This window comes from Stegostoma tigrinum, chromosome 18, assembly GCF_030684315.1.
Source record: "Stegostoma tigrinum isolate sSteTig4 chromosome 18, sSteTig4.hap1, whole genome shotgun sequence".
In the NCBI taxonomy this organism is placed as follows: Eukaryota; Metazoa; Chordata; class Chondrichthyes; order Orectolobiformes; family Stegostomatidae; genus Stegostoma; species Stegostoma tigrinum.
This window is the reverse complement of record NC_081371.1, coordinates 58,953,441-58,968,437: the sequence shown is the minus strand read 5'-3', so window position 1 is coordinate 58,968,437 and position 14,997 is coordinate 58,953,441. Positions and strand designations below refer to the sequence as shown.

The window sequence follows — 14,997 nt, the reverse complement described above, 5'->3', positions numbered from 1 at the left end:
CGTCCTCCCTGGACTGACCTATCCCCTCCCTACCTCCCCCCCCTATACTCTCCTTTCCACCTATCTTGTTTTCTCTCCATCTTTGGTCTGCCTCCCCCTCTCTCCCTATTTATTGCAGAACCCTCACCCCCATCCCCCTCTCTGATGAAGGGTCTAGGCCTGAAACGTCAGTTTTTGTGCTCCTGAGATGCTGCTTGGCCTGCTGTGTTCATCCAGCCTCACACTTTGTTATCTTGGATTCTCCAGCATCTGCACTTCCCATTATCTATGATCAGAGTTTTGGACGACCTCTGGTTTGGTGGGAGGGATGGGGCTAGAATGTGCCATGTCAGTTGGAGTGCATTGGAGTAGCCAGTTCCAGACTTAACAAAGGCAGGCTACAGGGATTCAGCAAATGATGAACTGAGAGTTACCAAGCCCCTTCATATTTAATATCTTTCTCTTGGAGCTTTGAAGGACTGTGAAAAAGAAATGGATAAAGAAGGTAACGGAAAGTTTACTACAACATTTGAGTTTTTTCTAATGAGACTCCTGGAAATCATGTGACTAGTGATAACTGCCTACCATTGACCCTTGCTAGGGCTGTTTGAACAGTGATCGATGGATAGTGATACCTCATCTTCAGTTAGGAACAACAGCCCATGAGAAACGGCTACCCAGCTGGGCTCTCCTATTTCTATTAAAAAATAACCCTCTCGTTGACTTTGGGATAAAATCTATTTGTTTCACAGTGAGAGTGATTGCAAGAACTTCTCAATATTGTATTTCCTGAGCGGACTGTGTCTGCCAACACTCCAGAGACAATCATGTGTAATTAGTGCCAGGACGCCAGAATGATTGGTTTTACAACATGTTACACTTTATAATTTTTGCCTTCAGGACAGAAAATGTCTTTTCCAAGTGAACCTCTGCAGAGAGAGTTTGTTTTGCTTCTTTTATTTCCTGAAGTGAGCGAGAGTGAGTGTGTGTGGGATATTTAGAGGGGTAAGTATATAGACTGCCAACCAATCATTGCATCTTTATCGAATAAGTTTTTTGCTTTGATAATAAACCAATAATTGTGTTTATTAATGAAATCTAGTTAACTGATCTTTAATGAAAACCTGACTAGATAAGAAACTGAATTAAGGATCTTGGATCAGAAGATCATAAGATGTAGGAGAAAAAGTGGGCCATTCAGCCTATTGAGCCTGCTCCACCAGTCAATGAGATCATGGTTGATCTGTTAATCCTCAACTCCACTTTCCCACCATTTCCTCATAACCCATTCTTCCCTTGTGGATTAAAAGACTCTCTATTTCAGTCCCGAATGATCCAGCCTTGACAGTTTCTGCTGTAAAATATTCCACAGATTCACAACTCTCTGACTTAAACGTGTGATCCCCCTATTCTGAGATGATGCCTTCTGACCTAAGAGACTCTCAGAAAGAGAAACAAGCTCTCCACATCTACACTGCCAGGACCCCTAAGAACCTTGCACGGTTGTAAACTGAGTATATTTTTTGTTGCTATTCTTATGCTGGCTTCTAATTTATTATATTTTCTATTTTATGCTAATTGCTTAAGTATCTGTACCTATGTATCCTGCATCTCAGACAGCATTGCAAGTGGCAACATTACAAACCTTTTCACTGCACTTAGTTGACTATGTGTGACCATAGAGCTAATTCTATTAAATTAAATCTTTCATGTTTCAGTAAGGTCACCTCTCATTCTCCTTATGATGAGTCCCAACCTATTCAGCATCTCCTCATAAGGCAGTTCCTCCATCGCAGCGATCAGCCTAGTGAACCTTCTCTGGACTGTCTCCAATGCCAGCACATCTTTCCTTCGATAAAGGGGCAAGAACTGCTCACAGTTTTCCAGCTGTGGACTAACTAGTGTCTTGTATAGTTTCAGCAGGACTTCCTGACTTTTGCACCCCATTCCCTTTGAAATAAACGTCAACATCCCATACTTGGGAAAAGCCATTTTATTTTACGTAATGACACATGGGTCAGTGGGACTGGAACAGCCGTTCACTCCTCCTGCTTCAATTGTAACATAAAACAGGAGCAAAGTTGAGTGATGTTGTGGAAAAACCCTCACTTTATGAGAGAAGTATATGATTAGAGGCTCATCCCAGGATCAAATGTAACATCAAAATTGTAAAAAGACTGATTTCATTTCAGTTGGGGCAGGGAGTTAGGAGCTAACAAGTGGAGTTTGGAATGGGCGTGGGAGGGGCTCAAAACAATGGATGCAGTGATTTAATGAGAGAGCATTGCTGTTCATCAAATTACCGCGTTATAGCCTGATGTCAGGTAAATTGTCCGCTGCTTCAGCAGTGATGGAGTTGAGAGAATTGATGATTAGTTACAGCTCAGAGTCAGCAGCTTACACTTTGAAAATGCTGGTGTTGCTCAGTGGCCATGAGGGTTATGGCTATGTCTGAGTTGCAAAGATTCCCACAAGGCAGTTCAGCCCATCTATGGTTAGTACTGATGTTGATATTCCACCTGATCCTCGCCTCTTCATCTGACCCTCGCGTGAGTGAGTGTGTGTGTGCGCTCATGTGCATGTGAGTGTGTGTGCATGTGTGTGTTTCTGTGTGAGTGTACACATCTGCGTGTGTAAGTGTGAGTGTGTGTTTCTGTCTGTGTCTGTTTCTGTGTGTGTGAGTGTGTATGTAGGTGTGTGTGAGTGTGTATGTAGGTGTGTGAGTTTCTGTGTGTGTGCGTGTGTGTGTTTCTGTGTGCGTGAGTGTGTGTCTGTGTGTTTCTGTGTGTGAGTGAGTGTGTGCGTGTGAGTGTGTTTCTGTGTGTGTCTGTTTCTGTGTGTGTGAGTGTGCATGTAGGTGTGTGTGAGTGTGTATGTAGGTGTGTGTGAGTGTGTATGTATGTGTGTGAGTGTGTATGTATGTGTGTGAGTGTGTATGTAGGTGTGTGAGTTTCTGTGTGTGAGTGTGTGCGTGTGAGTATGTTTCTGTGAGTGTGAGTGTGTGTGTGCCTGTGTGTGTGTTTCTGTGTGTGTGTGTGTGTCTGTGTGTTTCTGTGTGTGAGTGAGTGTGTGCGTGTGAGTGTGTTTCTGTGTGTGTTTCTGTGTGTGTGAGTGTGTATGTAGGTGTGTGTGAGTGTGTATGTAGGTGTGTGAGTGTGTATGTAGGTGTGTGTGTTTCTGTGTGTGTGAGTGTGTGCGTGTGAGTGTGCTTCTGTGAGTGAGTGTGAGTATGTGCTTGTGTGTGTGTGTGTGCACGCGTGCGTGTGTAAGAGTGTTTGTGTGTGTGTGCACGCGGGTGTGAGTGTTTCTGTGTGTGTGCACACGCTCCTCTGTGTGTGTGTGTGTGTGTGTGTGTGTGTGTGTGTGTGTGTGTGTGTGTGTGTGTGTTTCTGTGTCAGTTAAGGGGTGTTATGAGTCTGGAGTCATGTGTAGGCCAGACTGGGTAAGGAAGGCAGTTTTCCTTCCCTAAAGGACATGAGTTAATCAGGGTTTTTTTTACCATGAAAAGGAGCAGTGGTTACATGTGCACTATTAGACCAGCATTTTCATTTCAGTTTTTTACTGAATTTGAATGATCTCCCTCTGCATGGACTTGAACCCAGATCCCCAGGACTGGGCTTCTGGCTTATTAGTCCATTGACATTAGCACTACATGATGTCTCGCTGTCTCATTTTAGTTAACATCACTCAAGCTCTGTTTCCCATTCCCTTGGTCTGTTGCACAGCCAAGTAACAGCATAGGTACGACAGGAGGCAAGGTCTGGCTCCCTTTAATAAATTAGGAGCACCAAATAAATGGGTGCATGCCCCATCCCTGGGTGCCCACCTCCCTTCCAATTTGGCCCTCATAACTAACCGCGCTTTCGGAGATACAGAGTAAAGTGTGCACTCTCTGTAAGAGACAGGCCAAGTTACCAGTTTGCTGCGTGTGCACGGTCCCACGTGCCTCCCTTATCGTCAGTCCCATGAGTTACCACATGAAGAAAAGGAAGTGCTGCCGTCTGTGATTTTGATTCAAACAAAAACCAAAAGAACTGCAGATGCTGTTAATCAGAAACAAAAGCTCGTTTGCTCACTCCCTCCACTCCCATTTCACTGATCCTATCTCCCAAACCTTACCCCTTGTAGGTATTCCCCACCCTCATCATGCCCTCATTCCTCACTGAGGGTTCATGATTATTTTTGAGCCTCAGAATGGGGTCACTGTGGGAATGAGTTTGGGAATCGCTGTTTTAAGGAACTCTTGAGAAGGCGAGGGGCAGAAAGGCTTAAGAAGGGCATTCCAGTGCTTAGAGGCCCAGACAGCCAAAGGCACACAACAGCATGAGAACTAGGGTTAGGAGCCTCTTGAACCTGCTCCACCATTAAATACAATCATAGTTGATCTCATTTTGGCTTCAACTCCGCTTTCTTGCCTGCTCCCCGTAACCCTTTAACCCATTGCTCATTAAAAATCAGTCTACCTGCTCCTGAGGTTTATTCAATGTCTCAGCAAACACCACTCGCTGGGTTAGTGAATTCCACAGATTCTAGATGTGTCAAAGTGCTTTGCAGTTGATGAAGTGCTTTTTGAAGGTGCAATGAAATGAAGGAAAAGTGGCAGGCAATTTGTGTGCACCCTGCTCCTGCAAACAGACTGGGAATATCTTTTTCTGTGGCACCAGGGACAGCTCCAGCATCGCACAGTGGCATCTTTTACACTCTGGCAAGCAATCAGGTGCAGCAGGCTCACAGTCTCATCTTTAAGCTGGCTGCTGTGACAGTGCGGCACTCCCTCAGTACCACACTGCAGCGTTGGCTTTGAGATAGCAAGAACTGCAGATGCTGGAGTCAGAGATGATACGGGTTGGAGGTGGAGGAATGCAGTGGGCCAGGCAGCATCAGAGGAGCTGGAGAGTTGATGTTTTGAATTGGGACCCTTCTTCTGGCCCATTTCTGAAGTGTTGGCTTTGAGTTTTGTGCTCAGGCCCTGGCATGTGGGACTTGGAGCAGGAAACCTGTGAATGGGAGGTGAGAGAGCAACCAACTGTACCACAACTGATACACATGGGGAGATCATTTACAGGATGACGGGGAATGATCAGGGAAGGGAGAGCAATGTGAGCAATAGCCCAAATGGCCTCTGTATGGTCAGTATGAGTCACCACCACAAATAAATTAAGGAAAAAATGTGCCTCAACTCCTCCAAGGAAGTGGAAGGGTAACTTGTTTAGTGGATGTTTAATTTATTCATTAAGCTCTGTATATGGTTCAGAAAAGATTTACCGAGATGTTGCCGGGTCTGGTGGGTTTGAGTTAGAAAAATAGGCTGGATGGGCTGGGACTTTTATCAACGGAGCGTGTGAGGTTGAACGGTGACCTTACGGAGGTTTATGAAATAATGAGGGGCATGTGTAAGGTGAATAGCAAAGGAGTTTTCCCTAGGGTGGAGGAGTCCAAAACTAGGGAGCATATTCTGAAGGTGAGAGGAGAAAAATTTAAAAAGGACATGAGGACACAGAGAGTGGTTTGTGTTGGCGTAAACTGCCAGACGAAATGGTGAATGCAAGTACAGCTATTTGTATAAGGAAAAGTTTGGAGGGATATGGGCCAAGTGCGGGCAGGTGGGATTAGTTTAGTTTGGGAATATGGTCTGAAGTGGGCTAGCTGGAATAAAGGGTCTGTGTCTCTACTATATGACTCTTTGTGTGTTACTCCTAAGCACACAGTATGATGAGTTGGAATCCTTACATAGCTCCCTTAGCTGTGTGCAGCCTGTCATCTTGTGTCAATGGGAACTGCAGATGCTGGAGAATCCATGATAACAAAGTATGGAGCAGGATGAACACAGCAGGCCAAGCAGCATCTTAGGAGCACAAAAGCTGACGTTTCGGGCCTAGACCGGGGCTGATGAAGGGTCTAGGCCCGAAACGTCAGCTTTTGTGCTCCTGAGATGCTGCTTGGCCTGCTGTGTTCATCCAGCTCCAGACTTTGTTATCCTGTCATCTTGGTTGTGTTGGTATTGGGAGCACTGGGTGGGAATATTTCACAGTGAAAGTGATTTATTTCAGTTTGGGGTCTACTGCATCTCCTCAAACTTACCGAAATGCAGAGCTGGGAGAAGGTACCACTCCATTTTCCCTACCCCACTGGTTCACATGTTTCCACCCTTCTCCACTCTGCTCCCAGCTACCAATCGCTCATCTCCTCTCCCCTCCCGCTGACTGCCCACCTCCATCACTCCTCTGTGGGAAAGTGGGCTTTGGCACTGTTGGAATTTCAGGGACTGATGCCCTGAGATACTTTGCACGAAAGCTTATTCCCCACAGGATTCTCAATGACAGAGCTCCAAAACCTTTTGGCACTCATCAGACAGAGGCAGCTTTGTGACTGGGAGAGCATACCCTGGACACCAGGTCAGGGTGGGGTGGAGGGACGTCATGTATAGCAAGGTGGCAAGGCAATGAGGAAAACACTTGAAGCTTTAAGACAGTTTGTAAGAATGACACAAAGGCCTTAAACGTTAACCCCTGCACCTTGGGAGTCACCGACTGACCACAGAGGAAAATGACACCTCGTTCATTGGGCTGCCATGTACCACCAGAGTGAACAGGTACTGCAGCCAAAAGATGCCCATGCTGAGAACAACATGGCACAACAACTCTGAGAGGATTCTAGTGTAGCACCTATGGCAGAACATCCTTTATCAGGACTGGCCTTTCCAACCATCAGAGAAGGTCCATCAAATGAAACACCACACCCTGCCACCCCCAACAAACCCTCATCCCACCGCTAGCCTGAAATCAATCACTTGTTGTTTGTCTAACATCTTTTATTGCGGAAGGGCCAGCAGCTTTGAGGTAATCTGGTTGGTGGTTTCCAATTTTAGGGCATGTTGGTCTGTACCATTCAGCACAGGGGCTGAACAATGTCCACTTCATGGAATCTCAGAATTGTTATGGTACAGAAAACGGCCATTTGGCCCATCATACCCACATCAGCTCTATTACATAGCCTGGCTCTATTATTTAGTTCCAACATCCTGCTTTTCCCCCTTGTCCTTATAGGCCATTCTGTCCAAATAACGATCCAATGCCCCTCTTGAATGCTTCAATTGAACCCGCCTACACACATTTCCAAGCAGTGCATTCCATGACTACTCACTGAATGAAAGAAAAGTTCTCTCATCACCCTTGCTTCATTTGCACATCCCTTTAAATCTACTGCCTCTCATTCTGTTTCCTTTTCTGAGGTAGAAGCAGTTGTTTCCAATCTATTCTGTCCAGCCCCCTCATGATGTTGCAAATCTCAATCAGATCTCCCCTCAGCCTTCCTGTCTCCAAGGAGATCACTCCCAACTTCTTTGATCTATCCTCATCACTAAAGTTCCTCATCTCTGGAAACACTGTGGTGGTTTGTTTCAATCTCCATACTACCACCATCTCCATTGCCCAAAGAAAACTGGATATGTCCGAATGTGTAGAGTTAGGCCAATGAGCTCCATTAGAAGAGACCTGTGAGGGAATCCCTCAGAGTGTAGAGTGGGGATGTGTGTGTGAGGGATTCTGATCCAACAGGTTGGATGATGTGACACTGAAGTTTTTAATTATCCCCTTCTTCTCCTGTAGATCGTTCTTTTGTGAAGAATTGGGAAGACATTGACAGACTTCAGGAACCACTGTTGGAAATCCTGCAGAAATATTGCAAACTGAACCACCCAGAGGACCCCCAGCACTTTGCCCGGTTGCTGGGCAGACTCACCGAGCTCAGGACCTTTAACCATCATCATTCAGAGATGCTGATGTCCTGGAAGATTAATGATCAGAAGTTCACACCGCTTCTCTGTGAGATCTGGGATGTGCAGTGATTCCCCCTTTCCTCACGAGAATTCTTGTGTCAATTACAGGACCCGGTAATTACAAATAGCCTGGAAACTGAAGCTGCCAATTTTGGAACGTTCTGACCCAGCGAGTGTACCCACACTGAGGAATGTAAGCATGTTCCTGTCACTCCCTTGCCAGTGCAAAGACTCACTCTTCACAAGCACAGTTTAACTACAAGGATGTGACATCTCAGCTCCATAACACTCACCCATGTCCATGAATAGCAAGGTTCTGCAGGAGAAGCACCGTGCGCCCTATATCTTCTTGAATGAAGTTTGGCACTTTTTAAATTGTCTTCATAATCTTAAAATACAGACACCCTTCAAAGATGATGTAAGATTATTTGTAGTCTGTTTGAGCATTTTGTCTTTAGTGAATTCTACTTTCACTGAATGTTTTTTGAGGAGGCATATCCAGGGTGAACTGTTGCAACATCAAGCTTCACAACACTGGGGAAGCATGGAGGAAATTAAGTCCCACTCTTCCTGGAATCAAGACAGATTTGGTCAGATTATCCAAATTTACCTGAAAGAAAATACTTATTCAGAATTCTCTACTTAACAAACAAAAAGCCCTTTATTATGAGTGAATCGTCCTTATCTAATGGCAAACAGGAAGTAGGAATTGTTAGCTTGTAACTCAAAGGACCAAGAACAAAGAAAGCTACAGCACAGGAACAGGCCCTTCGGCCCTCCAAGCCTGCACCAATCAAGATCCTCTGTCTAAACCTGTCATCTATTTTCTAACGGTCTGTGTCCATTTGCTCCCCGCCCATCCATGTACCTGTCCAAATATACCTTAAAAGACGCTAACGTGTCTGCGTCTACCACCTCCGCAGGCAACGCGTTCCAGGCGCCCACCACCCTCTGTGTAAAGAACTTTCCACACATATCTCCATTAAACTTTCCTCCTCTCACTTTGAACTCATGACCCCTAGTAATTCAGTTCCCCACTCTGGGAAAAAGCTTCTTGCTATCCACCCTGTCTATACCCCTCATGATTTTGTAGACCTCAATCAGGTCCCCCCTCAATCTCCGACTTTCTAATGAAAATAATCCTAATCTATTCAACCTCTCTTCATAGCTAGCACCCTCCGTACCAGGCCACATCCTGGTGAACCTTCTCTGCACCCTCTCCAAAGCATCCACATCCTTTTGGTAATGTGGCGACCAGAACTGTACACAGTACTCCAAATGTGGCTGAACCAAAGTCCTATACAACTGCAACATGACCTGCCAACTCTTGTACTCCATACCCCACCCAATGAAGGAAAGCATGCCATATGCCTTCTTGACCACCCTATTGACCTGTGTTGTCATCTTCAGGGAACAATGGACCTGAACACCCAGATCTCTCTGTTTATCAATTTTCCCTAGGACTTTTCCATTTACTGTATAGTTCACCCTTGAACTTGATCTTCCAAAATGCATCACCTCGCATTTGCCCGGATTGAACTCCATCTGCCATTTATCTGCCCAACTCTCCAGTCTATCTATATTCTGCTGTAATTTCTGACAGTCCCCTTCACTATCAGCTACTCCACCAATCTTAGTGTCATCAGCAAACTTGCTGATCAGACCACCTACACCTTCCTCCAGATCATTTACATATATCACAAACAAAGTGGTCCCAGCACAGATCCCTGTGGAACACCACTGGTCACAGGTCTCCAATTTGAGAAACTCCCTTCTACTACTACCCTCTGTCTCCTGTTGCCCAGCCAGTTTTTTATCCATCCAGCTGGTCACCTGGTCAGGAGCAATCAAAGCAGTATTGTCACAAATTTGTGCCCCAAACATATCAGTTTGGTTCTGTCTGCTCTCACTCTCACTGTTGCTGCAAAAAGCAACTTTGTTTACAACACACAACATGCTCGAATCAATGTGATTTAAAAAACTGCAACCATCGCTTTGCACATTTAAAGCAGTATCTTTTATTTTGGGAGTCCACAACTCAACAGTAAAGGAGGAAAATTAAATGTGTGGTTTTTACAAAAGTTTTGCCTTTCCATTCCTTTGGGCAGAGTGCATATCTGAAGAGAAAGATTGCGGGATATAAGTTGATGAATTTAATTTTGTGGAGGGACCGTTAGCCAGTTTCACATGCAGAGCGATGGGGAAAGATGTGCAGAAATGCTAATGATGGATGCAATGTTTAGTCTGTTCAATCCTCTACAGATAGAAAAAGATGCATAAGTGTTCCTTAAATTCTCAGCTCTGACGTTATACCAAAACTGTGTCTGACCTCTCAGGAAGAACTTACGTAAAAACTAGGAACTTTGAGCCTGCTCCATCATTCAATATGATCATGGCTGGTCATCCAACTCAGTCCCCTGTTCCTGCTTTCACTCCATACTCTTTGATCCCTTTAGCAATAAAAACCATGTGTAACTCTGTTTTGAAAATATTTAATGTTTTGGCCTCAACCACTTTCTGTGGCAGAGAATTCCATCGGCTCTCCTCTCTGGGTGAAGAACTTTTTCTTCATCTGAGCCCTAAAAGACCTATTGTATTTCATTTAGACAGTTAAAGATCCCAGAGCCTCTAATTTAAGGAACATTGTGAAATGTATGAACGTACAAACTAGAAGCAGACCATTTGGCCCCTTCAAACTTGCTCGACCATTCAATAGGATCATGGCTGATTTAGCCACTCCACACTGCCACCTACTCTAGATAAACTTTCACACTCTTGCTTACCAAAAATCTATCTACATCTGCCTTAAAAATAGTCAAGGGCTGTGCTTCCACCACCTTTCACGAAGAGATCTCCAAGGACTCAGAGAAAAAAACTTCTCATCTCTGTCTATCTTCTCCCATGATGTCCTCCATATTCACTCTGTCAAGTCCTGCCAAGATTCTCTGTTTCAATCGCGTTGTCTCTTACACTTCTAAACTCCAGCCAATGCAAGCCCCATCTATTTAACCTTTCCCTATCAGTAAACTCCACAGCCCAGTAACTAGTCCAACAAACCTTACACTGAACCATCTCCAATACATCTACATCCTTTCTTTAGCAAGGTAACCAACACCATCCACTCGTCAAGAAATGTGGAGCTGGAAAATCACATCAGGTCAGACAGCATCCAAGGAACAGGAAAGTCAACATTTCGGGTCAAAACCCTTCATCAGGACTCAGCTGTCTCCAACACTGAATATAATACTTGAGATATAGAACATAGAACATTATGGCGCAGTACAAGCCCTTCAGCCCTCGACGTTGCACCGACCTGTGAAAGCAAACTGAAGCCCATCTAACCTACACTATTCCATTGTCATCCATATGTTTATCCAATGACCATTTAAATGCCGTTAAACTTGGTGAGTCTACTACTGTTGCAGGCAGGGCATTCCACACCCTTACTACTCTCTGAGCAAAAAACCTGCCTCTGACATCTGTCCAATATCTATCACCCCTCATTTTAAAGCTATGTCCCCTCGTGCAAGACATCACCATCCGAGGAAAAAGGCTCTCACTGTCCACCCTATCTAATCCTCTGATCATCTTGTATGTCTCTATTAAATTGCCTCTTTGCCTTCTTCTCTCTAACGAAAACAGCCTCAAGTCCATCAACCTTTCCTCAGAAGACCCTCACTTCAGACCAGGCAACATCCTGGTAAATCTCCTCTGCACCCTTTCCAATGCTTCCACATCCTTCTGAGATATGGTCTGACCAATGCCCTGTAGCTTCACCCAGTGCCTTGATCAACATGTAATTCTCATCAGTTAAAATCTGATTAAACCAGCCTGGAGAAGCTTGTATAGGCTGGAAAATGTGCTCATTGCTAAGTCGGTTAATGGGCACACATTGTATGTTGAAAAAATGGTCTGTACACACATTAATTTCTACAGCAATGGCCATTTCAGTGAGTCTGACATCACAACAATGGTTACACTTCCAAAAGTACTTCATTCACTGTGAAGCTTTTGGAGAGATTTAGAGACGTGAAAGGTGCTATGGAAATGTAATTCCTTGCCTTATTCCTCAAAGCATTTTATCATGTTTGCTGAAACTAACGTGGACCTCGAAGAGTTCTGTGGTTTGGTATTGAAGGCAAATTGAGAAATCTTTTCACACAATTTTACTCCGAAAAGGAAGCTGTGAAACCCTCCCACGTGAAGATATCTTATTTCAAAGAGGCAACCAATCAGGTATTACATTGTGACTTGGGACGGAAGCTCGCTCATGGAAAAGAAAAAGAAATGTTGCATTATATCTGAACAGGAGTAGGCCACTCAGCCCTCTGAGCCTGTTCCACTACTCAGTGCGATCATGGCTGAGCTGATTTTAACCTTAGCTCTACATTCCTGTACATCCCCGATAATCTTTCATCCCTTTGGCCATCAGGAATCTATCTACCTCTGTCTTAAAAATACTTAAAAATTCTGCATCTTTTGCCTTTTGAAGAAGCGAATTCCAAAGATTCACAACCCTCTGAGAGGGAAAAAAAGAATTTCTTCATCTCTGTCTTAAATAGGCACCCCCTCATTTTAAACAGTGACCCCGTCCCCGCCCCCCGGATCTCAATTCTTCCACAAAAGGAAACATTCTTTCCAAATCCGTCTGGTCAAGTCCCCTTAGATTCTAATAGGATTTAATTAGTTCAACTCCGACTCTTGTAAACTCTAGAGGAACCAGACCCAGACTGTCCAACCTTCCCTCAGTCCACTTATTCCAATCTAACCATTGTGAAGCCATTACAGGGTAGAGAATTACATCAGCATCAAATCTGAACGCATTGCAGTTCACATTCATAATGTGTTGCATGTTGAAGTTATTAAGGAATTCTTACTCACACTATATAACGATTAATTTAATGTGATAACATTATAACTAGCATTGATGCCATGATCAGAAAAATATTTGTGAAATGTGTATATAATACTGAATAAAAGATGAATTAATAGTTATTTCTTGACATAAACTAAAACTCTGAGTCTACCATTTCTTAACCATTCAGACGAACACAGAGACAGATACGAAGACAGACAGACAGACACACACACACACAACCACACAGACACACACACACAGAAACAGACACACACGCACTCACAGTCACACAGACAGAGACAGACATGCATAGACAGATACACACACACCAAGATACAGACACATGAGCAGACTCACAGAGATAGACACACAGAGATGGACACACACACACAAACACACACACACACACACACACACACACACACACACACACACAAACAGACAGACCCACAGACAGACATGAACAGATAAAAACTTGGATTTAAAGGGTCATAAAAGGATAATTCTGTTTGATGAGGCCAATCCGGAAAATGGTGTTTTCTGAATGATTTGAGTTTGATGTTTTTCAAATTTCCCTTGTTGCCTCTTCAGTTCTTTACCAACAACACAAGCTAATTTGCACCGGTGTTTTGTTTATTTTGGTTATTCGTTGAGAATTAATCCTTTGAATACTTTGGAAGCTATTCGTAAATTCACATAGAGTGAGCAGAGCTAGCAGAAGCTGGATTTGCTGCTACCTTTCAAACACGAGAGGGGATAGGTCTTGATGTTTTTCCTTCAGGAGGAAGTTTCTCTCTACTGTTTTAGCACAGAACTGGCTTTGTCCTCAGAAGCCAATCCCAACATTATTGCTAAGTGGGATTCTCTCACATTCGCCCCAATTGCTCAAGGAGCTAGTATGGCCTTCTGGCATGAATGATGTCTCTTTGCATTGCAAACTTCTTTAATCCAATGAAGTCCCTTTCATGTGTTGTGCTATCTCAAATAGCTGGCATCGCAGTGGCCTCTCTGAGCAGAGAAAAACCCAGGCTGGTTAACCAGAAGGAGTGTCTATTGACTGCGTATAATTTTGGTCTCCCTGCTATAGGAAGGATATTGTTAAACTTGAAAGGGTGCAGAAAAGATTTATAAGGATATTGCTCAGTTTGGAAAGTTTAAGCTATAGGAAGAGGCCGAATAGGCTGGAACTATTTTCCCTGCAATGTCTGAGGCTGAAGGGTGACAATTCGAGGTTTATAAAATCATGTGGAGCATGGATAGGATGAATAGACAAGGTCTATTTTTCCAGGGTAGAGAAGTCCAAAACTAGAGGGAATAGGTGTAAGGTGAGAGGGGGTAGATGTAAATGGGACCTGCAAGGCAACTTTTTCTGGCAGAGAGTGGTGTGTGTCTGGAATGAGCTGCCAGAGGAAGTGGTGGAGGCTGGTACAATTACAACATTTAAAAGGCATCTGGATAGGTGTATGAATAGGAGGGATTTAGAGGGATATGGGCCAAATGCTGGCCAATGGGACTAGATTCAATTAGAAACAGAAAGAACTGCGGGTGCTGTAAATCAGGAACTAAAACAAAAGCTGATGGAAAAGCTCAGCAGGTCTGGCAGCATCTGTGAAGAAGTCCCAGTTCTGGGGTTCTGAGGAAGGGTCACCAGACCTGAAACATTCTTCACAGATGCTGCCAGACCTGCTGAGCTTTTCCAGAAATTTCTGTTTTAGTTCCTAAATTAATTTAGGATATGAGCAACACAGTGCCAGGGACCGGGTTCGATTCCAGCCTCGGGTGACTGTCTGTGCGGAGTTTGCACATTCTCCCCGTGTCCGCGTGGGTTTCCCCTGGGTGCTCCAGTTTCTCCCACAATCCAAAGAGTTGCAGGGTAGGTGGATTGGCCATGCTAAATTGTCCATAGTGTCCAGGGATGTTTAGGTTAGATATGGGAAATTAGGGGAATGGGTCTGGGTGGGGTGCTGTTTGGAGGGGTGGTCTCCACACTGTAATGATTCTATGATATATGGACGAGTTGGACTGAAGGGTCTGTTTCTGTGCTGTACATCTCTATGACTCAGTGGCCCTATATTCTGATTAAAGATGGGTTTCCACAAAGAGAGAGATGAAACACTTGCATTTGTATAGTAACTTTGATGAGATCTGCAAATTTGAAAGTATTTTACAGCCAATGAAGTGCAGCTGTTGTAATTTCAGAGTATCCCATGTGAGTTACAGCATGGAAACTTTCATATTTATTTAAAAGTTTCTATTTAGGCTCCAGGAAAGACTCCTCCCAATTACTTCATTTTATTGTATAAACAAATCTTTCCATTCCTTTCTCCCACAAAACTAACATTTTACCTTGGACTTAAACAGAAACGTTAGGTCATCCTTCATT

The 14,997-nt window shown here is 44.1% G+C and overlaps 1 protein-coding gene across 4 annotated transcripts in view; it reads left to right on the top strand.

Annotated features, from left to right (window-relative positions):
- Window positions 1–12,712, top strand: part of nr1h4 (nuclear receptor subfamily 1, group H, member 4) — a 109,551-nt gene extending 96,839 nt beyond the window's left edge. For all 4 annotated transcript variants that reach the window (XM_048549148.2, XM_048549149.2, XM_048549151.2 and 1 more), the window contains one exon: window positions 7,587–12,712. In XM_048549148.2, the coding sequence (XP_048405105.1) occupies window positions 7,587–7,825 (239 nt within the window). In that variant the 3' untranslated portion in view covers window positions 7,826–12,712. The remainder of the gene's footprint in view (window positions 1–7,586) is intronic.
- The last annotated feature ends 2,285 nt before the right edge of the window (window positions 12,713–14,997 follow it).